This window comes from Daktulosphaira vitifoliae, unplaced genomic scaffold (assembly GCF_025091365.1).
Source record: "Daktulosphaira vitifoliae isolate Bord-2020 unplaced genomic scaffold, ASM2509136v1 Scaffold_4, whole genome shotgun sequence".
NCBI lineage: Eukaryota > Metazoa > Arthropoda > Insecta > Hemiptera > Phylloxeridae > Daktulosphaira > Daktulosphaira vitifoliae.
In genome coordinates, this window is record NW_026099575.1 from 22,542,895 (window position 1) to 22,567,737 (window position 24,843).

The window sequence follows — 24,843 nt, forward strand, 5'->3', positions numbered from 1 at the left end:
AAAAAAAAATTTCGGACTTTATTTTATCTTCATGGTGAAAACAGACATTAAACTTAATAAAAAAAATACGATTTTTGTAAAAAAATTCTTTTTTATATTTTTAACTTTATAATGCTATAACTTTTTGAAAGATGTATGGATCAATATAATTCTTTTTTTTATAGATGCATGATGTCTTTACCTATCATTTGGTATATTTTTTTTATAAATCTGACTTTTTACCTCCCTACAGGGGGGGATTCAAAATGACAACTTTTTCACAAAAAATTGACTTTTTCAACGTAACTTTTGAAAATGTTCCGGAAGGTCTGACACTTTTATATATATCTTAAATTAAAGCTAATGTAATGTTCTTTATTATGTAAAAAAAAAATTTCGGACTTTATTTTGTCTTCATGGTGAAAATGGCTACCGAATGCTATTATTGTGTGAAAATTCTCGATTTTATTTTTTACATTTTTAACTTTTTAATGCTATAACATATTGAAAAGTTTATGGATCAATATAATTTTTTTATGAGAAATAATATTTTTTAATAATCCCTTTTTCATTCGACATACTTTATCTTAATTAGGATATTAATAATGAACTATCAGATCAAGTAGCTTTTGAAATAATCCATCAATTTTTTAAAATTAAACACTATCTAAAGATTTGCATCGAAGCGTTTTTTTTTGATAGTGATTTTAATCACTGTGAGATATCATTATACTTGATCCAACAATGCCACGTCACAACTGTGCTGCGACCCCCCTGTGCTGGGTTTTTTGTGTTACTTTAACACATGTAGAATTAGTCATTATTTAAATATTAAAAATGGACGAAATTTCAAATAAGCTTATTTCAGATAATTTAATTATAAAATCAGAATTTATTGAACTATCAACTTATTAAGTAGTGTTCAGCTTAAGGGTACGTTTCCTTGGATACTCCTTTAAAAGTTTTGAACACGCGATTATTTCGTGTAGGAATTTTGGTTGTAATTCTTTACTCGACCCGATTTTACACACACAGTTTTTGTATTCCTTTTATAAGACGTATGAATAATTTTTCCATTGACATGCCCAGGAAGTCATTAAAACTATCAATTGTATTGCATATTATAGAAGTGAGTATGTTTATTGTTAGAACACTTATGCTAATTTTTTAATTATACAATAGAAATTGATATTCTTTAAATATTTTCATAAACACATAATAATAATGATTTTTATTAAAAGGTCAATTGTCCCGGAGTATGGATTTGTTCGAAAGGCATGATTTATCTAGATATGTGTATTTTTGGACAAAATTACAAAACTTCTTTGGTTAATCCAAAATTTCCTATGCATATCAATGAAACATTCAGTTTACATAATGTAAATTTTTAAGAAATATTAAGTTACCAATTGAGTACGTTAACATTATTTACTTAATATATGAGAAATATAATTTCTTCAAAACAATGATAATACTATATTTGTAAAAGAAAATTGAATTACACGCACTCAATTGTTATTATTTAAGTATTAAAAATTATATTAAAACACGGTTTATATTTTATTATACGGTTTAATAAAATATAGGATTTAATAGAAATATTTAATTTGTATGAAGTTCAAAGATATTTAGAAGAACATTTTATGCTAATAACTTTAATTCAAGTTTACGAAGAAAAATTAATTACTTTAGCAACGTTTAAGGCTCGTGTTGACCAAGTCTTGTATCCTACATCAAACCTCAGTATTGATGGGAAAACGTCACTTTTAATGAATAATGAACCTATATTTCCGGTTAGTTTATGTGTTAAATTAAAAATTTGTAGGTAGCTGTAAGTAGTAATAAAACTTAATAAATTGATTCCAATGTGAATTTTAAATAGTTAACAAGATTTAACATCAATCAGCATAAATACGCGATAATTTTAATTAAATAATCTAATTATTCTATAATAATATACCTAATTCAAATATTAATTTAAATGATATTTCTATTTAAATTTAATTAAAGAGTAAAACTATTATAAAAATATAATTAATCCTACGAATTCGGAAGAATAAATTAAAATTTTGGTTATTATTTGTGTGTAGTTAAATTAAGCAGGGTACTATTCTAAAATAAATTAAATATTTAAATTTGGCATAATAAAAGAAAGCTATTTATGAATATCCAATAATCCATGATAATAGCATGATATAGTAATGTAAACAAAAATCCAGCACAGGGGGGTCGCGGCATAGTTGGATCAAGTATAATGATATCTGACAGTGATTAAAATCACTACACCCAGAGAAAAACCTCGATCTATATAATAAATTCATTGTTCAATTTGATAAATATATCATTACTATTGAATCAATGATATATTTATCAATATGATATTTTTTTTTCTTGTCTTGAACAATAATTATTTATAAGAATAGTTATTTTGTTCGTATTAATAAAACATTATCATAAACCCTTGATAAAATTTCTCTTTCAATTTTGATTGAGGTTTTTCTTTGGGTGTATTATAAAAAACGCTTCGATGCAAATCTTTAGATAATCTTTAATTTAAAAAAATAGTAGATTATTCCAAAAGCAACATGATTACCCATTTCCTTATTTATATCCTGATTAAGATAAAATATGTTGAATGAAAAAATTGTGTTGTTCCATACACTTTTCAATAAGTTATAGCATTGTAAAGTTAAAAATGTAAAAAAAATCGAGAATTTTCATACAAAAATAGCATTTGGTAGCTATTTTTTTTATATATTGACCAAATCAATATAATTTTTTTTTTTATGGATGCATGATGTATCTTTTGGTATATATTTATTTATAAATTTGACCCTTTACTTGCACATAGAGGGTATTTAAATTGACAACTCTTTTACAAAAAATTAACTTTTTCAACTTAACTTTTGAAAATGTTCCAGAAACTCTTACACTTATATATATATATCTTAAATTAAAGTTAATGTAATATACTTTATCATGGGATAAAAAAATTTCGGACTTAATTTTGTTTCATGATGAAAATGGATACCGAATGTTATTTTTTTGTGAAAATGTTCGATTTCATATTTAACATTTTTAACTTTATAATGCTGTAACTTATTGAAAAGTTTATGGATCAATACAATTTTTTTATGAGAAATAATATTTATATCCATAGGGAGGATTCAAAATGACAATTTTTCACAAAAAAATTACTTTTTCAACTGAACTTTTGAAAGTGTTCCGGAAAGTCTGACACTTTTATATATATGTTAAATTAAAGCTAATGTAATATACTTTATCATGAAAAAAAAATTTTTGGACTTTATTTTGTTTTTACGGTGAAAATAAATGTCCACCAAATGTTATTTTTGTGTGAAAATTTTCGATTTTATATATTACATTTTTTAATTTTATATGCAATAAATTATTGAAAAGAGTATGAATCATTACAATTTTTTTATGAGAAATAATATTTATATCCCTCTTTCATTCGACTTACTTTATTTTTATCGGGATATAAATAATCAGGAAATTTCATTTCTTTGTTTTCTAAAAATTATTATTTTTTATTTGGACCTCTTTTTACTATCTCCCTATTTATTAAATTAGTTGTCATTACAGATTCTAACCCGTATTATACGGGTTTCGTATAATAAAAGTTATATACAGTAATTATTAATAATAAGGCTTTAATAGATACATAATACACTACTAAACCATTGCCACAATGTGATAACTACAATATTAATATAAAGTGTTCATTGTTTCATTTATTCCATAAAATTAGTTAATCAATTGTTAAAAATAGATTTTTTCAAATATTTTTATTATTTAGGTATTATTATTATTTTATCAATTAAAAACAGTAAAACAGTTAGACAGTGGTTCACAACATCTTTTTAAAATACAAATTATAAAAAAAAATTTAAATAAAATTAGGGTTTTGTCTTGAGGGGGATAGATATAAATAAATTTCGATCTAAAATCGCGCGTTGGTTTAAATGGAACCTCATTTTTTTTAGTGTTTGGATTATTAGGCTATTTTAACAATAATGAAATCAGGTCAGATAAATTTCGAGCTACTAGTAAATTTTTACGGATTGGATCAAGCTAAAGTGATTAGTCTCCCTAAAGGTCTTTTTCTTATAGACTCTTCCTTTATTACCTGTCTAATTAGAGATCCTTGCTTACGCCAGTCATGGCTCCCTCACATGAGTCTTCTTTTTGTGATCTCTTTAACTATATCTGGTTTCTGAAACTGCATTTCGAGTTCATGATTATGCAATTTTCTCCATTCATTTTTTAGGTTATCAAAGACTAGTCCATATATTTTTCTTAATACTTTCCTCTCAAATACCCCTAGTCTCAGTTCTTCGGCTTTTCTCAGTGCCCACGTCTCAGCACCATACAGGACAATAGGTCGTAATAATGTCACATACATTCTTATTTTTTAATTTTTAGAGAGGATCCTAGCTTTTAGTATTTTTTCTAATCCATAGTATCCCTTACTAGCTATTTGTATTCTTGACGACACCTCAGTCTTAAGTTCATTATCTTGAGTAATAATCGATCCCAGATATTTAAATTGTGATACTTTTCTAAATGTATGTCCTTATAACTCAATATGTTGTTCTAGTTCATTATTTCTGTTACTTCGGCTGACAATTAAGTATTCCTTCTTATCATCGTTAACGATTAATTCTACTTTCTCCGCTGCCTTTATAAGTTTTTTTCCCATACTTTTTATCGTCCCAAAATCATCCCCTAAGAGAGCGATATCGTCCACGTATGCTAAGATACCTATTGTTATCTATCCCAGCACAATTCCTTCTGAAACGTTAATTTCTCGTACTATTTTTTCCAGTACCTGGTTAACCAACACTCTGGACAGTGCATCCCCTTGCCAGAGACCTGTTGTCACCCTTACAGGCTGCGATGTTGTGTTAGCTATTTTAACCTTTATATCTGTCTGGTTGATTCTGGCTCCAATAAGGTTTACAATTTTACTTGGGAATCTAAATTCTTTGAGAATATTTATTAGGCTTTCTCTATGGATAGAGTCGTAAGCTTTTTTAAAATCTACAAACAATATGTGTACATCCTTATTATATTCCCACCTTTTTTGGAGGATCTGTCTTATTACGAAAATCTGATCCGTTGTAGATCTATTGGGCCTAAATCCTCCCTGTTAGTCCCCTACTAATGTCTTTGCTATGGGCCTTACTCTATCCAGTATACAATATGCTAGGACTTTATACGTTGTATCTAGTAGTGCTATACCCCTATAATTACTACATACTTGAGGATAATTTTTTTTTGGATAGGACAAACTAATGCGGTGCCCTATTCCTTTGGAAGTCTTTCTTCATGCCAAATACGCTCTATAATACTACGTATCCTATTTATTATTCCTTCATGCAGGTTTTTTAGTACTTTTCCTTGGATTCCGTCCTCTCCAGGAGTTTTATGGTTTTTTAGCCTGTTAAGTTGTTGTAATATTTCCTCTTTGCATGGGGGTAGACAGTCAGTGTCATTAGGTTCTGTTGGTGTCCATGAAAATGTCTCAACTGGGTTTTCACAATTAAGTAATAATCCAAAATACTGTCTCCATTTTTCCAATACCTTATCTTGTTCTGTCACTAGGGAACCATCGTCATTTTTAAGGAACTTCTCATGTTTTTTGTACCCTCCTCTAATTGAATTTATCTTCTGGTAAAATTGTCTAGTTCTATTTACTCTATGATCAGACTCAGCTTCCTCTAATACTTCTTTTATATATTTCCGTTTTTCATATCTAAATATATTATTTGCTTCTTTTTTGGCAATCTTTGTATGCCATCATTTTCTCTCTATTAATAGGGTTGTTGAGTAACTGAGTTCTGGCTTTTTTCCTTCTATTAAATGCTTCATTGCAGGAGTTGTTGAATCACGTTTTTCTTGTTCTCTTTTGTTTGTCTATTACTGTGTCTGTGACCGTTTTTATTGCACCATTAACCACTTTCTATTTAGTATCAATTGTCTCTTCTTGATTTATAATTAAACTGTTCATTATTTCATGTAATTGTTCCTTGAAGCTCCCACATATGTTGGTATTCCTTAACTTATTCACGTTATATCTGTCCACTAATGTTCCTTTTCTAAAACACAGTTTCTTGAGTTTTACCTTCAGCTTTCCTTTAACTATGTAGTGGTCTGAGTCACAGTCAGCTTCTCTGACTGTTTTAAATCTTGTACACAATTTCTAAACATAGTATTAATCAGGACATGGTCTATCTGAATGACGACATATCTTCCATTCAATGCCTTCCATGTCCCCTTATATATGTCTTTATGTGGGGACATTGTGCTCTTCACAATAAGTCCTCTACCACCTGCAAAGTCTATAAGTCTGAGTCCATTCTTACTAGCTACATCGTGAAGGCTATGGTTGCCAATCGTTGACCTAAATATGTTCTCTTTCCCTAACTTGGCATTAAAGTCTCCTAGGACTATACTAATTCTACTTCGTGGGATTTCATTTAGCGTGTGTTCCAAGTTATCATAGAATTCGTCCTTCTCCTCTTGTGTTTTTTCTTCCATGGGAATATCAATTTAATACTAAATTTAATTACTATAATTATTTTTTATTCATTAATTTTAATAATAAATCAAATAATTAATTAGGATATAAATAAGGAAATGGGAGATCATGTTGCTTTTGGAATAATCCATCAATTTTTAAAATTAAACACTATCTAAAGATTTGCATCGGAGCGTTTTTTATGATGGTGATTTTAACCATCAGATATCATTATACTTGACCCAACTATGCCACGACCCTCCTGTGCTGGGGTTTTTTTTTTAAATTTAATAATAACATCATGTTATTTTAGGGAATAATTGCGCCAAAAGTTGTGGTTGTAACCAAAACAGACATTTACGAAGAATTAAATTCCTTAAGGCACGATAATTTTAATTCACCTGAAATTCAGCACTGTTTCAAAAGAAGAAATAAAGTACACCATGCTAAACTGCAAGATTGTGTTTTGAAAAAACACGAGTATGAACGTTCTTTATTGTAGTCCGGCTCGTATTTAAAAGTTTGATGTCCCTATATTATCATTATTTAGAAATTTGGTTGTAGCTCGTCAATAAAATAATAATGAAAATTTAAGAGAAATATCCAATACTTGTTTTACATTTTCTTTTTGCTATAAATGTGTATATCAAATTGTATATCTAATAAAATCAAACATTGTTCTTATTTAATAATATTCTAATTATGGTAAAGTAATGTTTTAGAGAAAAAAATATGATAATTTATATATAAAAAGTTGTATTATTTTTTTATACATTAACGGGTTGAATAAAAAAGTAAAAAAACAAAGATAAGTTTTATTTTATTAGGTACTACACTATTAATTTTTTAGTTTCCCCAAAATCGGGAATTTTGTATTTAACGGGTTTCTTAAATAATTGATTTATTTATGTTCAAATACACATTTGAAGCTTACTTTATATTTAATGCAATAATTGTGTTAAATGAAACATTTTAAAACCATTATTTTTAGATTATTTGTACATGAACGCAAAATAAAAAACTTCGAACCGATTAATCAATATTTATTAAAGAATAGAAAGGTAAGTAAATTTAATTCTAAAGCAGTTGTCAATGTTTACATTCAATTGTATAATTTTAACGTGAAAAAAATTATATTTTAGGACCATTCAATGATACAAAACACTAGCTGTTTCTGTAAATTTTCTCATGTTTGTAAGTAACCAAGTTTATTTTTCTGTATTTAGTTATCTCGTATCTGTAACGTTCCAAGATATGTTAAATAAGTTTTCTCTGAAATGTGTAATAATATTTGAATCACTTTTTTTAACAAGTTTTCTTCGGGTAATTTTAATCTAAAATTATACGATCCAAAAAAATTTATTGACTTAATCTTTAAGGAGACGTTTTTTAGATGCTGTGATATATAGAAAGACTCCATACAGCCCTCTCTTTTAAAATTTTTGAAACCAAAAATGTCATATGATAAGATCTTGTTAAAAAAAAAAATTGTTCAAAGATTTTCAAGAATATTTTTATTATATAATATTCTTGATTTTTTAAAACAATCGACTACTTAATGGGTCTATCTACTTAACTTAAGAGTCTCAGGGACCCAAGGCAGCTACTAAAAAGGGCCCCTTTTAAAAAAATATAATAAAAAAAAGAAACTGCTTTTAGTTTTTATATAGTCAAATATCAACATACTTGAATAAGAAATTATTATACATACAACATTATCATAATATTATAAAATAAGTATATGTATATGTGTAACATAATATAAAAGAACAGATTTACAAAAAAAAAAAAATAAACAATGTTTTCGATATAACTTTTAACGATACTCTTTACATACATAACTTCTAAATAACAAAATTAAATTTTTACACGGCGAACTTTTTTTTCTACAAAAGAATGTATGATTTCACTGTAGTCCACTGCTTGCATTATTTCTGACTCAATGTATAACACAGAAAATGAATTAAGTCTATTATCTTCTATATTGGCTCTCAAATAATTTTTAATTCTCTTAAGAGCTGAAAATGACCGTTTTGCTGTGCAGTTTGACACTGGTGTACTCAACAGCATCCTAAGTGATAATCCAATATTTGAATAAATGTCTATAAAGACGTTTTCTAAGATAAATTTGTATAGTTCCAGTGGTGACATATTTCTTTCTCTTGTAGCTTCTGTGGACAACAAATGAGCTTGTAAATGTATACACTCGTTCTTCATATTCTCGTCCAAATCCCTTGGATAAAAGCTGTACAGAGTGATGGGATTCAGGCTTTAATTTTATAATAATAAATAAATAAATAAATAACCCGTCAGTTAAATATTACTTAACGTATATTTTTCGTTATACGACAATATCAATTACAAGTAAAAGCAAACTTTGTTTTTTGTGATCGTGACTATGTCGGTCAAAACGAGAAGAGAAAGATATAGATAGTTGCGGCCGGGCTGCACCGGTTCGCGCCGCCCGTCGGCCACTCCATATGGCGCGACCTGTCGGACGTAAAGGGGAAGCGCCGCGATCGCCATCCAGCGGTAAAGCTGGAGTCGCGATGCGACCGCGACAAGAGTATATGCTCCGTCGCAGACTTCTTAAGTATTCAAACTAATTAGCTTTGTAAAAAAGTCAAAATTTTTACTTAATTTTTCATAAGCTCTCCCACATCTCAGGAGTTCTGCAATCAACTTGTCAATAATTACGTTGTAGGTGGTTGAGTTTGATATCATTTCTATTCACTTCATCAAACTGGACTTTTCGTTTAGGTTTTCTTTTTAAATCATATGCATAGTTTTGTTCGCCATTTAATCCTATAGCTCTTGATTCATATAGATCGAGACATATAGAACCTTATATACCTACATATACCTTCAAGGTATATAACTAAAGAGTGATAAAGTTCAACAACAGTGCTTAATTCAATGTTTACAGGTTGTTTACTTTATTAAATCTTTCTAGAACATCATTCCACAGTAAAGTCAGAAAATACATTTCTAGTAAGCCAAAGTGATTAAGAAGACCCGCAGCTTCAAAGCGCGTCGATGGTTTTTCACTCATGTCACAGGTGATGATTTTAAGAACTGCCATTATTTCACTCCAGGAGACACAATGACTTATACAAGCATCATTTCGAGCAGACCACCTAGTTTGGGAAAGACTTTTTAGAACTTTTGAATTCTGCTTTAGTTTTGATACTAAAATTCCCCACCTGTGTGTCGAGATCGAAAAAAATTGTACAATGCCTGCAAGTTACTGAAGAAAGATATAGCTGCCTCACAACATTCAACAGCACACGATCCTACTAGATTTAGTGAGTGAGCTGAACAAGGGACAAAAAATGTCAAAGCATTCACTTCTTTTATTCTCGCCTGAAGACCAGAATATGCACCCGCCATGTTTCTTGCATCATCATACGATTGTCCGCGACAATCAGCGATATCAAGTCATAATTTTTCAATATATCGAGAACGATGTGGACATGTCTTCAGCTTTATGGCCACAATTTGGTATGAATCTTATGAATCGTTCAACGGGACATCCTTTTTTAGATACATATCGCACTATGAATGATAGTTGATCTACGTGGAAGATATCAGGAGTCGTGTCTACAGAAATAGAAAAATATTTGGCTTGTTTTATCTCCGTCACAATCGTACTAACGACCTTTTCAGCCATGATGTCAATAATTTCATCACATATCTTAGACGAAAGGTATGATGTTGTGCCGCATCCTTTGTTTGGATGGAAACATGATGCTTGATGCGTTTAGAAAAGGATCAAACTCAGCTAAAAGTTCTAGAGACATAATATAATTCCCAATATTTCTCAATCCAAATTTTTCTTGCGAACCTCTAAATGGCACCCACGTACAGCCAGTCATCTTACAATGCCCACAACACGTTTCAAAATCTCATGCCAGTATTTAATTTCTTCTTCCATTTGAATGAAAAGTCCCTTGTTAACCCTACTACTAACGTTCTTTCTGGCCAACGTTGTTGCACATGCAGATCTGTGGTCGTCTCAGTTTTCATGTTCTTTCATTCTCTGACCTGCATTTTACCAATCGTTATACCCTTTGTCATTAACCAAAATCCCTGATTTTTTAAACATTTTACAAGGGAAACAGAATACAGTCCCTTTAGACTTTGAAAATATTAACCAAGGCCGAGCTTGTATTTCGCCATTAGGTAATGTCCGACTGAAAAGTGATAGGGATAGATACCTGGTAGAATCTGCATACTGACGTTTTGAAGAAGAAAATTCAATGTCCATTTTCTGTTTAACACCATTTTGAACGAGGTATTCAATTGTAGCATCATCCAGTACCCACTTAGTAAGGTCATCACTAATAGATTTCTCATTTATAGTTGTAATGTTTCGGATATTAAATTTTGAGGTATCTCTTCGCTTTCAGATACTTTTTCTGGTTGTTGATCTTCACTACAGTCATTGGATACAACTTCATTTAAAGTATTAGGTCTAGAAGAGGCAAAAACGAATGCAATTTAGGAACTTTACGAAGAAGCTCTTCTTCTTTCTGCAATTTTTCAAAATTCTTTTTTCTTTTTTGGAATCCACTAAACGGTTTGTTGGTGTTAGACATTTTCAAAACGTCTACCTTAAAATAATTCACCAAAAAGACATTTATAAGTATTTCATATTTTGTTGATTACCAATTTAATTACAATTTTAATATGTTCCTTGCGTATCAATTTTGTGCTAGTCAAAATTACATAAAATAATTATAATTGAAAATTTGAAATACGAATCTCACACACATATACCTATTGTAATTCAGTAATATACACTTAATAATGCAGACGAAAAAAAAATAAAAAAATTACGCTAGTCGAATTTGATTTTATTCAGTTAATGTTTATTCTAGTATAAAAATACATTTTAAAGATTTGAAACCCCCTGTATTAAGGGAATTGATCCGATTTAAAAAAAAAGTATGTCAAATAAAAGAAATATATAAATATTATTTCTTATAAAAAATTTTTATTAATCCATACATTTTTCAAAAAGTTATAACATTTTAAAGTTAAAAATGTAAAATATAAAATCGAGAATTTTAACACAAAAAAAAACCCAGCACAGGGGGGTCGCGGCACAGTGGTGACGTGGCATAGTTGGATCAAGTATAATGATATCTGACAGTGATTAAAATCACTATCAAAAATAAACGCTTCGATGCAAATCTTTAGATAGTGTTTAATTTTAAAAAAATTGGTGTTTTATTCCAAAAGCTACTTGATCTGCTGGTTCCTTATTAATATCTCGATTAAGATAAAGTATGTCGAATGAAAAAGGGTTTATTAAAAAATATTATTTCTCATAAAAAAATTGTGTGGATCCATAAACTTTTCAATAAGTTATAGCATTATAAAGTTAAATNNNNTTTTTTAAAAAGTTATAGCACTTTAAAGTAAAAAATGTAAATTATAAAATCGAAAATTTTCACACAAAAATAGCATTCGGTAGCCGTTTTCACCATGAAGACAAGTCCAGAGGTCAATTTTTTTTTTTCAAATTAAAGTACATTACATTAGCTTTAATGTAAGATATATATAAAAGTGTCCAGACCTTCCGGAACATTTCAAAAGTTAAGTTGAAAAAGTTAATTTTTTGTGAAAAAGTTGTCATTTTAAATCCCCCCCTGTGGGCAGAAAAAAGGTCAAATTTACAAAAAAAATATACCAAATAATAGGTAAAGACATCAAGCATCTATAAAAAAAAAATTATATTCATATGTTCATTTTTGAAAAAGTTATGGCAGTTTTTAGTAAAAAAAATTGAAAAAATTTCGAAAATTAGCGATTTTTAAATTTGTAATTTTTTTGGAGGTTTCCCCCATTTACGGGGAACGAGGGAAATTTTTTCAATTTTGAAGGGTAATGTCTTCGACTAGATACAATTTGTGATCTTTTGACGTATCGTTGAAAGAAATCCGTTCGGTGAGAGCTGAGAAAAAGTGGTAACAGACAAAAAAAAAAAAAAAAACACATCATAGTAAAACCAATACCTTCTCAGCTTCGCATCGAAGCTAATAGCATACGGTAGCCATTTTCATCGTGATGATAAAATAAAGTCCGAAATTTTTTTTTTTCATGATAAAGTATATTACATTAGCTTTAATTGAATATATATATAAAAGTGTTAGTATTTCCGGCACATTTTCAAAAGTTAATTTTTTGTAAAAAAGTTGTCATTTTAAATCCCCCCTCGTGGGCAAGTAAAGGGTCAGATTTATAAAAAAAATATACCAAATGAAAGGTAATGATATCATGCATCTATAAAAATAAAATTTATATTCATATGTTCATTTTTAAAAAAGTTATAGCAATTTTAAGTAAAAAAAAATTGAAAAAAAAATGGAAAATTAGCGATTTTTAAATTTGTAATTTTTTTGGAGATTTCCCCCATTTACTGGAAACAAAGGAAATTTTTAAAATTTTTGAAGGTAATGTCTTCGACTAGATACGATTTGTAATCTTTTGACGTATCGTTGAAAGAAATCGGTTCGGTGAGAGCTGAGAAAAAGTGGTAACAGACACAAAAAAAAAACACATCATAGTAAAATTAATACCTTCTCAGCTTCGCATCGAAGCTAAAAATTACATAGATATGGTATTATTAATTGTTTTCAATTGTATCAAAATATTTTAAATTTGAGCTACATGAAACAATTTTTCAAAGAATTAATTATTGTTAAAATCCGCATATTGATACTTTTTTTATAATTTATCCAGTTCATCTTAGCCTACGTTCATTTAAAATTAAAGAAATATATTAAATTGGAAATAATATCCTACAGCTTAATTTAACAGATATAATTGTTAAAATTTAAATTTTACCATAGGTAGTACATTTTCTCAGTATAATATAAAAATTTAAACTTTAATTTTGTTTAAATCAAAATAATCACCTTCGACTTAGATAGGTTAAACTACTGTACAAACTATAAAATATATCATGTAATTTTTAAAGCTAAAATATTTTTGAAGGTATAAAGTATGAAAATAAACTATAATTAATTAGTAAAATTAACAACTGCAAAATTATACTCACGCAATTTGTCAGGAGACGCCAAAACGACCAGAGTGCAAAAGAAAATGAAATGGTCATAATCGTAAGCCTATAAACGTATAATAAAAACCTATGAAATATTTTATTTATACCATCAACTATTACGTTCATTATATTTTGCGTATACATAAAAAACAATATAGTGTAACATCATTTGTACGCGTTGATTCATTGTGTGAAGTTTTTTTTTTTTGGTACTTGGCCGAGGGCCCCAAAAAAGTAAGAGCCCCTAGGCAACTACCTAGTTTTCCTAGGCGGAAGTCCGGCCCTGGGCCTATCACACAAGTTTAAAGAGAAAGGCGCAAAGAGTCTTTCTATATCACATCATTTAAAAAGATTCTGTAAATAAATTCTCTGAAACGTAAAATTTTATGTCAAAATCACAAATAGTTATTATAAAATTATACAAACTAAAATTTTTTATTTTAGTTATAACGTGTATGCGATAGGGATAATAGTTGTTTACTAAATAAAATTTTTGTTTTTATAAGCACATTAACCATAATTATTAAACTTTAATTATTTTCCAAAAGGTGCATCTGTATTTTTTTGATTTTGACTTAATTGACACCTAAGAAGAGATTTTTCTTTGTATTGTACGCATGGAACTTTCAAAATAGTATAATCACATCAATGTTTTTCGCCATTTATAGCCTTGTATCTGTTATATACTAGATATGTTTTGCCACATATCTGTGTTATATGTATTTATAGATGGTATAGGACAGATATCTAGGATGATTTATTTTTTTAATTATAAATTATATTATAACTATATATATAGTTATAATTTTTGAAACATTTTAAAAGAGCTTATTTCTAAACTGGAATATTTAAACCTCCACTCTACAGGTATGATTTAAAAGAAAATTTTCTTATTAACCCTATTTGACTTTATTTTATATAATTTAAAAATGATGAGCAAAACTTTCAGGGTGAAACAATTATGTTGCCCCTTGGAGTAATAATTTTTGTAAATACATGTTTGTATACAAATTTTGTACAAATACGAATGTTAATGTTTTATATTTACAATTTAAATAGGTTATCCCTATCATGGAACTTTTTCTAGTAAAAGAAGTGAGTCTAATAATTGGTAAATATATTACATACATATATAAATAAATAAATATACATATTTAACTAGCTTATAAAATATAAACTAATCTAATTAAGAAAATTACTAGATGCTAACAACATTTGGACCAGTACTTTGGAAGTTATTCTCAATATTATACAAGGGTGAGATGTAAAGTACAGCTGAAAAATGTCCAGTTAAAAAAAGCAGCACCCACTCCTCACCTTCAATCATTACTTTAAATTGTTAATAACTTCTGAAATACTAGTTCAAAATATGTATTTCTATATACATATGTTATTCAGTAAGTAAAGAAACGGGTTTCTATTGTTCTTATTTTTTGTAACAATTGACTGGTTTCCTTACTTATTAAACATTCTGTATATATATTTAAATCTGTTGATTCCTATGCATAGTTTTAAACCAATAGGTTAAAATATTTGAATAATATCAAGTTGAATACAAGATCATCAACAATTGAAAAAATTCTTCTAAATTTAAAAAATTATATGGGAGTAAAATAAGCAAACTTTTTGTAATAGGTATTTTTTTATGTAGATTTGGAATTGTACAACATATATGTTTATTATATTAACAATTAATTTTTTAGTGTTGTTGCTAAGTTTGGTACATAAAAGTTTAACATATAATGATACATTTATACATAAATAATAATAAAAAATAAGTACAGTAATAGGTGTTTAATATATTTGTATATTAATATATATTTTTTAATTAATAGAAAGTGAATTTAAGTTAATAATAAAATCAAATATGTATTTAAGTTTTGAATTTAACATAATGAATTATAAACTAATTTTAGGGTCAATCCGTGTCAAATCATCCAGAAGTAATTGCACGACCACATCATTTTTTTCTTAAATTTTCAAGGTTTATTCATTATGTTATATTTATATTAAAACAAATTTTTTTTTATGACTCCCTATTTTTATGGCTATTTCAATGCAAAAAATGTTAAAAATAATTAGAATGTTAAAAAAAATATAGATTATTCAATATTAATTCAATTGTATAATTGACCTTATTTTAACTTAAAGTTTACATTAAAAAAAAATGTATGTAAAATTCTAAACTTTAATGTTTTTCTAAAAATGGGGCTTTTCTGTGTAAATTGGAATTTTTGAGCTCAATTAAAGCATTAAAAAGTTATTATTTTATAGTGATTTTCAAATGTGGTATTGAATAGTGTATATCTATGTTTCAACTAAATTTCAAATATATAAAACAATTTTCTTGGTATTTAGAGGCCTACAAAGTTAGAAATTTTATAAAAATATACATATTCTATGTGCATTATTTCTATTAGGAAACTTAATTTCAAAAAACATTTTTATAAAATATATTTATGTACCCACCTCAGAAGTACAACAAAATAAAAAAAAAAACCTAATACGAGACTTAAATTATGTAAAACTATTCTCGGCACTACAGAAAAACACAGATTTGTACCAATTAATAACAGTACCTTCAGATGTCATTAACTGATATTTATGAAGACACAATATTCTAACTACTAGAATTAAGCTAATATTATTTATCAAAATATTTTACAATATTGTCATAATAATTTAATTAATTAATTTTTTTATTTTGCAACTAATATAATGAATTGAATAATTATAACATATATAATAATTATATTTAATCGTAATAAATTACATATAAAATTATATAAATAACAATAACAAAAATGTGGTTTGAAAACAACAAAAAACTATCATTAAATTATTTGATTTTGAGCAGCCTTCTACTGATTTTCAAAATATTACATGTTACACATTTATGGTGTATTAAACAGATAAATTAGGTCCACTAATAGAAATAATGCACCTAAAATATTTGTATTTTTATAAAATTTCTAATTTTGTAAGCTTTTAATTACCAAGAAAATTGTTTTAAATATTTTAAATTTAGTTAAAACATAGATTATACACTATACAATTCCACATTTTAAAATCACTATAAAATAATAATAACTTTTTAATGGTTTTAATTGAGATCAAAAACTAGAAGAAAAAAATAAGGTGGTCATGCAACCACTTCTGGATGATTTGGCATGTATTGACACTTTAACCTTTCATTCTATGCTATGTAGTTTAACTTAATACATTTTTAGCAGTACTAATCTTTTGGGCCCAATAAAGTTCTCTAATAAAACAATTAATTTTGATGAAGACGAGCCAAGAAAAGTTAGTCCAAAAATGACAGATAAATCAAGATTAGGCCAAAAATGCTGCAAATGTGGTGATTCTCAGTGTACACTAAGTTCAATTTAGCAAAATCATATTAAATTTAATTACTGAAATTTTTTTTTAAATTCTAAGGTTAAATACCTAAGGAAACATATATATTATAAATACATTATAGAATTATATATATTATGTATTATATTGTAATGTATATTTTTTAAATAAAAAAAAACAATACATATTCAGAGCAATCTATGGGGTTCTGACAAATTCATATGATTTTCTAATGGATATTTGCTAGAATTTTGTTGAATACTCTAAATATATTAATTTTACTTTAAATTAATGTTATTATTTCATGTTACTTCAGGAGAAATATACTTAATAAAAATTATTATCAATATAGTGATTGTAATCTGATACAATATCATAAATTATTACAAAATAATATATGATAATCTATTCAGAAACTTAATCCTACTATAATACAATTAATAATAAATCAACTAAAAAAGATGACATAAACAAATTATACACTTGAAATAATACCTTTACTACAATTATAATACTAATATTTTATATCTAGTTACATTTTTTTTTACAAATTCATTAAATGTAATTGATAACTGTTAAAAAATAATTTTATATTATAGCAATTACTCTGCTCCACCACTCTGAAAAAAAAATTAATTTAAATGAAAAAGGTAATGTATGAATTATTTTATTTAACCCATCAACGCCTGGCGTCCCCATATGGTGACATTCGTATTGCTTTTTTTATCGCGCGAATAATTTAATAGGTAAAAGCCGAGTGTACCCATATGGTGACACTCAATATCTCAGAAATCGTATTTTCAAAAAATTTAAAAATAATTTTTTTTATTTTTGTGTTGTATATTAATCTGTTTTTAGTAAAAAAAATTGAAAGTTTGAAAAAAAATAATTCTCAGCGTTGATGGGTTAAAATAATAAAAAGTTAGTTAAAATAATCAAATAAAATAATTCTATTAATAATACCTTAGCATAAAACTTGATATAATTAGTTATAACTATTTTTAACTGCATTGATTTAACATTACTAACTTGATACTACTACCCAACCTAACCCAACCCAACCCAACTTATTTCTATGAAGAATTAATGAAATTCACTAATTATTTTTATACAGAAATTTGGACACTAATACAGATTAAAATATGATAATATAAGATATAAATTAAAATATGCTTAAAAGTGTCAAATTTTCTGAAATATTTTGAAAAATAACAAAACAAAAAATGATAAAATAAATAAATAAATAAAAATATGCAGAAATTATTATAAATACCACACTTAAAAAAAATTAAGTGATTGGACATTCAAATATATATTTCTATTGAGAAGGAACTCATTTATACTGTTTAAATAATTTTTATTTTAAAACAATATCAAAATGTTATTCTTTAAAATATTGATTGGGGGTATAGTAACCCCTCTGATCAGTGGCCCAACTAAGGGATAAGAGATTTTAACGTCCTGAAATGAAGAGAGCTGTTTGAATTTGAATAATAATTTCTTTTGTAATACAACCAAAAATAAATTATCAAATGACTTTTTTACTCATTCAAATTGAAAGAAATAGTGATGTAGAGACAATTTTTTTATTTTGATATGTAAAAAAAAGTCATAAAATGTTATGAAATACTAATACCCTACCCATAAAAAAATTAATTTCTTTTGAATCGGTAATTATCATATAATCTAAGTTTTAGTACATTAAATATTGCAAAATTAGATTTTAAAGTTAATGATAATATAAATTTAACTATACAGAGTGATTTTTCTATCATAACCGACTCAATTACTTACAGAATAAATATATTTAAACATTTTTTTTTTTGTTATCTTTAGTTACACATTATTCTTGAATTATTAACTATGTAATACTTTTTAAGTTCATCCCTTATGCCTTGTAAGGGCGTCAACTATGTTTTTTTTAAATGGAAACACATATTTTTAATTTAATAAAATGTTTGAGTTTTTAATTCAATAGTAAATAACATTTGAATTTTTAATATAACTTTATTTGTTTATTAGATATAAACATTTAAAGTTTAAAATTTTTAAGTTAATATACATGTATAATACACAAGGGTTTATAAATACAGGTAGCTAATTGGATTTTTATGACATCGCTGTCACAGTCAAGAATTGTTTATTATCAATTATAACTATCAATAGATATACTTTTTATATAGTCAGTTAGTGTATTTATGAACTCACAACAATGTGTCTTACTACCATTGATAATACCAATGCTGTGTACCTGCGTATATTGATGTCATAAAAAACCAATTAGCTACCTGTATTTGTAATCCTTTGTGTATTATACATGTATATTAACTCAAAATTTGGAAACTTTAAATGTTTATATCTAATAAACAAATAAAGTTATATTAAAAATTCAAATGCCATTTACTATTAACCCTTTAGCAGGCGCGTGCCTATTTTTAATGTTTATAGTCGCGTGGGGGTCTATCAGACCCCATTTTAAAAAAAGTTCATTTTTTTAAATTCAAAGACATTATTTGTTACCATATGATATATAAATATGGATGAAAATTAAAAAATAAATAAATTACAAAATTATGTGCCATAATAATTCCAATTCCATAATATTATATCAATTATAACATATTATAACGATAAAACTATATTTTTTATTTTATTTGATTAAAAATCACCCAGTACAATATTTGTGAAAGATAAAGTAAGCCTTTATGTTAATAGCAAATAGAGTTATTATAATTGTCATTCTAAAACTTAGATGTTAAAAAATATGATACACGTTTCATTCAAAATCAAATTAGGCTAATTTTGTTATTATAAGCTAATTATTAAATCAAAAAATAAAAATAATATCAAGAATTATTTTTTATGTGTATCTATAATGTCTTGTAAGGTTAGCAACTTTATTTTTAAAAGAGAACATAATTATTTAGCTTTTGTATTAGATCATCTATATTTCATCTAATTAAGAACTAACTTATTGATAAATAATTTTAGACCATATTTCAGAAGTTAATAATGATTACTTAAATCATTATCAACTTCTGAAATTCTTGGTTTCAACCGAAGGTCAAACCAAGAATTTTTTTTATCACTAGTAATTTCTTGACCTACCTCCTCCTACCAACGTTTAAAATTTAATGATGTGGTTTTTTAAATATTAAACAAAATATTGTGGTCTTTATTGATTTAAGAATACTTAACTATAAGTTATATATAGCTCTAATTATAATTACACAATATTATAAATTCAATTTTTTAACTTAGAATATACATACATTAATAGCATTAATTTCAGCTTCATCTAAAGGTCCCCGTTTAAATCTTAACGGTAATTCATTATGTTCTAATGAGAAAACAGAACCTACAGGAGCAACTGCATCTTGAGGTAGTATGTGATCTAAACATAGATATAAAAATAATGTATTAGATATTATAAGTATTTTACTAAAATTCAGTTTTATGAGCGTTTTTAAATACTCATAACAAAAAAAAAAAAAGAAGCATTGAATTACATAACTGTTACTATGATTTTGATTTTTTAGAGTTAAACCATTGGTTTTTTCAATTAATTTAATTTCAATGACTGAGGTTTTAAATAATCAAACTCGACTTATAAAATCCATCATATTATAAAAGTATGAGAACTAAATGAATTTTATTTTTGGTGACCTATAATTATTTAGATATTAAATTATTAAAATAAAGTAATGTAAAAGAAATAAAATATACATACTGTTTCCAGTTACGCCATAACGGAATCTAATTAAAGGTTTATGGGGTTTTACAGTCTATAAGAAAAAAATATAATAAATAAATAAATCTCACGTCAATTTCATTTTAAGATTGTTACTTTTAGTAACACTTTTGCCAATAAAAACTACCTGATAAAATCGAATAGCAACTTTCGTATTCATAGTTATTATGTTTCGATTTTCAAATAAAGACAAGTAATGAAGATGTTTATTATTCTTTGAAACGTTTTTAATTTAATTTCAAATATTATGAAACACAATCAATACTTAATGAGTTAGTTTCAAATTTCAAGGTTAAAATAAAATATAAAATTTTCATAATAAATGTTATCTTATCTTGTTATTATTATTGTAGTGTTATCACAGTATTAATGATTTTACATAGAATGTACTCATTATTTTTATCAGATTTTGTAATTTCTATCACACCAGTCCACGTTGTACAAATAAAAACCTAGTTTTAACACGTTTATCACGTAAAATGACAGACAAGATAAAAGACTAAATTAAACTTACTTGCTTACTTTACTTATTTTATCTTAGTAAAATGTTTTAAGTCGTAAAAATGTGTTTATTAGCTGATATTAGAGAAAAGTCATGTTTTTTTTATGAACAATAAATTAGTTATGAATTTATAGCCTCTTGTCTTACATTTCTAAAAAATGTTTAATTTTTTTGCATTTCATTATTGTCAAAATATTTGTAAACAATATTGATGTCATTTTTTATCCATCATTATAATTTATCGACTACTTAGAGGTAACTACTTTTTTCCAATGTAAATTTATTGATTATTATTCAAAATATCATTCTAAAAAAAAAAGGAATTATGAAAAATAATTGATTTTACTACTTAATTCATTTTAATGGTTGAAAAAGAAGAAATACCACTAGACTATACTGGAGTTGTTCAAGAAGAAACAGCGCAGATGAATCAAAATAGAAATTCTTTTATAAAAGGTGTTACCTTATTTATTTTAACTTTTCAAAATGCTCTACTTGCCCTTAGTATGCGATATGCACGGACAAGACCTGGTGATATGTTCTTTTCATCAACAGCTGTTGTTATGGCAGAAATTGTTAAACTCTTTGTTTGCTTCGGATTAGTTTATAAGACTGAGTCATTGTCTTGGAAACATTTTATATCACAAATTGATAAGACCATTGTAAAACAACCAATGGATACTCTTAAAGTCTGCATTCCGTCTTTAGTTTACTTAATTCAGAACAATTTATTATATGTGTCAACATCAAATTTAGATGCTGCAACATACCAAGTCACTTACCAATTAAAAATATTTACTACTGCTGTATTTTCTGTTTTAATTCTTAAACGCAAACTACTTAAACATCAATGGGTTGCATTATTTGTTTTAATTGTTGGTGTGGTTCTTGTACAGTTAAATAATTCAACTGATAAATCTACAGCAACAAGACCTAATCAAAACAGATTAATAGGTATTGGTGCAGCCTTTATTGCATGTTGGTTATCTGGCTTTGCAGGGGTATTTTTTGAAAAAATATTGAAAGGAGCTGATATATCAATATGGATGCGTAATATTCAATTAAGTGTTGTTTCGATACCTCTAGGATTTATTGTTTGTATTGTAACAGACTGGACCAACATAAGGAACCATGGATTTTTTTTTGGTTACGATTGGTATGTTGTATACTTGATTTGTTTACAAGCAGCTGGTGGACTTATTGTTGCTATGGTCGTAAAATATGCAGACAATATATTAAAAGGATTTGCTACTTCACTTGCAATTATTATTGCTTGCGTTTTTTCAATGTATTTCTTTGACTTTAAAATAAGTATACAATTTGTTGTAGGAGGATTGTTAGTTATGTCATCAATATTTTTATACAGCTACACTAAAGAAAAAAAACCACCAAATACAAATACTATATTAAAAATATAAAATCAACATTAATTTTAAATACTACTTATTCAAATCATTTTTTACTACTTAAAACATATTACTATAAAAATATTTTCTTTACATTTATTTTATTGTTATATAAATTTTAATTGTTTATAAATTAAAAAGCATGTATCATTATAATATTTAAATTGGTCATTATGTAAATATTTATTATTTGACTGATATATTATGTCTTATAAAATAAACTAATAAATAAAAAAGTTGTGTACAGGTATGTAGCTAGTTGTTTTATTTCATTTTAAAAATAATAGCATTTACTTGACGGAGAAAATGAAAAAAAAATAACATTGCTACTACATTTATATTTATAGAATTTATGAAAGAAAACACAATATTATTTTTTTAGCAATTACATTTTTATATAATTTATTATAAACGTAAATATTAACTTAACTTGTAATCATACTTAAAATATAAATTTTAAATTAGAAGTATTCATTTACTATAAATAAAATTATATATATATATATATATACATATAAACACAACATTTTTAAATACATATGTTTGTTTTTTTAAGTAGTGAATTATTTATCTATTATTTATACTAATAACTTAATGTCAAAGTTAAAGCTTATACAAAGTTTTAAATAATTTTTTTTTTTTGGATTGTAGGCATAGATAATTTTTTGATAGGAGATTCAATAGATTTTGATTACCTTTACCCCATTAATTTCATAATATTTGTTTAATAATGAAAATTGTTCAAAATATTGAATAATTGTACGTTAAATTTCCAAACTCTTTATTACTTACTTTTTTGGTTCTTTCAACTTATATGCCCGACTTCTTAATATTTTAAATGAGAATCAATACAGTTGTAAATTTATGATGGGGTGGTAACTTGTAATCTATTTAAAATATTTATCATAAAGCTTGCTATTCTTAATTTAGTTTGTTTACTATTACTTTAGATGGAAGTTTTTAAATCATTGGGTTTGGTGTGAAGTATAACATATTCTACTCTTCCAGGAAAAATATTGTTAACAATATGTTCTATGATTTATTTTTATTACAAATAGATCAAAATAGTCTACTTAGAAACTACACAAGTCACTAATGTAATTTTATTATCGCATCATAGGTGCAATTTTAACAAAATTGAGGCGGCGCTTATTATATCTAACTTCTCTCTCTTTAAATATATTTTTATATAACTATATAGGGTTCAGTAAGTAAGGAAACAGATTTCTATTGTTCTCATTGTTTGTAACTGCTGACCTGTTTCCTTACTTACTGAAAACTCTATATAAAGTTTTTCTGAAATTTTAGATAAGTTAATTTTAAAATTGGAAGGCTAAGCTTCTTTCGATGTGTAACTAATGTAATATAAAATGCAATAACCTGAAAATCATAATTTTTGAACTTACGTTCTAGTTCTGAGGTACGTAATTGCCACACCTTGATATGAGATATGCGTCTATTATAGGACATTTCTTATTTAAAATTAGTACACTGTTTAATGATAATAATTATTAAGTTTTCTATTGAAAAATTATGATAAGGATTGGAAACAGTTTTTTACTACTAGTAATTAATATATAAATCTTAAAAATATTTATGTAATTATTTTTTTATCTAATCTATGCTACTTCAGAAACAACTTTTTATTTTTTATATTCAAAATTTGAATTTTCAGACAGCGCAAGTGTGAAAAAAATTCGTCCCCAAGGTAGTCAATTTATGTTATTTTAATATTTTAACACAATTCGTTATTTAAAACTAAAATATTATTATTATAATGAACACTTAATATTTCCTAATAGCAGACACGATATATTTATAATATTGGACATAATTATACTGTTAAATAAAGAAATATTGAATTTTAGTTTACATGCAATGCTGAGGAGGTAATAATTTTACTATGTGTTTTTTTTATGTATGTCGCCACTTTTTCTGAGCTCTCACCGAACCGATTTCTTTCAACCATACGTCAAAATATCAAAAAAAATCATATCTTGTTGAAGACATTACTCTTAAAAATTGAAAAAATTTCCCTCGTTCTTTGTATATAGAGAAGATCCCCAAAAATATTACAATTTATAAAATTGATAATAGTTGAAATTTTTTTTTTAAAACTGCCATAATTTTTTTAAAAATAAACGTACCAAAATATTTTTTTTTCAACTAGAAACCTTAGGTATTTTCCTTTTATTTTTTATAATTTTTTTGAAATTCTGACATGTTACCTACCCA

At 26.2% G+C, this 24,843-nt stretch overlaps 3 protein-coding genes across 10 annotated transcripts in view; 2 read left to right on the plus strand and 1 right to left on the minus strand.

Moving 5' to 3' along the window:
- Nucleotides 1-16,982, plus strand: part of LOC126903650 (spermatogenesis-associated protein 6) — a 17,586-nt gene extending 604 nt beyond the window's left edge. For 2 of the 5 annotated variants that reach the window (XM_050682000.1, XM_050681999.1), the window contains exons 2-8: nt 1,221-1,358; nt 1,566-1,772; nt 6,837-7,003; nt 7,515-7,584; nt 7,666-7,717; nt 14,652-14,703; nt 16,823-16,982. In XM_050682000.1, the coding sequence (XP_050537957.1) occupies nt 1,257-1,358; nt 1,566-1,772; nt 6,837-7,003; nt 7,515-7,584; nt 7,666-7,717; nt 14,652-14,703; nt 16,823-16,982 (810 nt within the window). In that variant the 5' untranslated portion in view covers nt 1,221-1,256. Of the gene's footprint in view, nt 1-725; nt 1,109-1,220; nt 1,359-1,565; nt 1,773-6,836; nt 7,004-7,514; nt 7,585-7,665; nt 7,718-14,651; nt 14,704-16,822 lie in introns of those variants that run through there. The other 3 variants (XM_050682001.1, XM_050681998.1, XM_050682002.1) reach the window with 3 other exon arrangements.
- The window catches only part of LOC126903660 (uncharacterized), a 21,603-nt gene extending 569 nt beyond the window's left edge, over nt 1-21,034 (minus strand). Inside the window, exons 1-5 of one of the 4 annotated variants that reach the window (XM_050682021.1) lie at nt 20,828-21,034; nt 20,680-20,734; nt 20,222-20,343; nt 13,590-13,656; nt 10,969-11,132 (exon numbers count right to left, since the gene is read on the minus strand). In XM_050682021.1, coding sequence (XP_050537978.1) covers nt 10,984-11,132; nt 13,590-13,656; nt 20,222-20,343; nt 20,680-20,734; nt 20,828-20,860 — 426 coding nt within the window. In that variant the 5' untranslated portion in view covers nt 20,861-21,034 and the 3' untranslated portion in view covers nt 10,969-10,983. Of the gene's footprint in view, nt 1-10,968; nt 11,137-13,589; nt 13,657-17,067; nt 17,570-20,221; nt 20,344-20,679; nt 20,735-20,827 lie in introns of those variants that run through there. The other 3 variants (XM_050682023.1, XM_050682022.1, XM_050682024.1) reach the window with 3 other exon arrangements.
- An 85-nt stretch (nt 21,035-21,119) lies between these two features.
- On the plus strand, nt 21,120-22,785 carry LOC126903647 (UDP-N-acetylglucosamine transporter). Its single transcript, XM_050681995.1, has one exon. It carries the CDS (start codon nt 21,565-21,567, stop codon nt 22,618-22,620), a length of 1,056 nt encoding a protein of 351 aa, XP_050537952.1. The 5' UTR covers nt 21,120-21,564; the 3' UTR covers nt 22,621-22,785.
- Nucleotides 22,786-24,843: the final 2,058 nt, after the last annotated feature.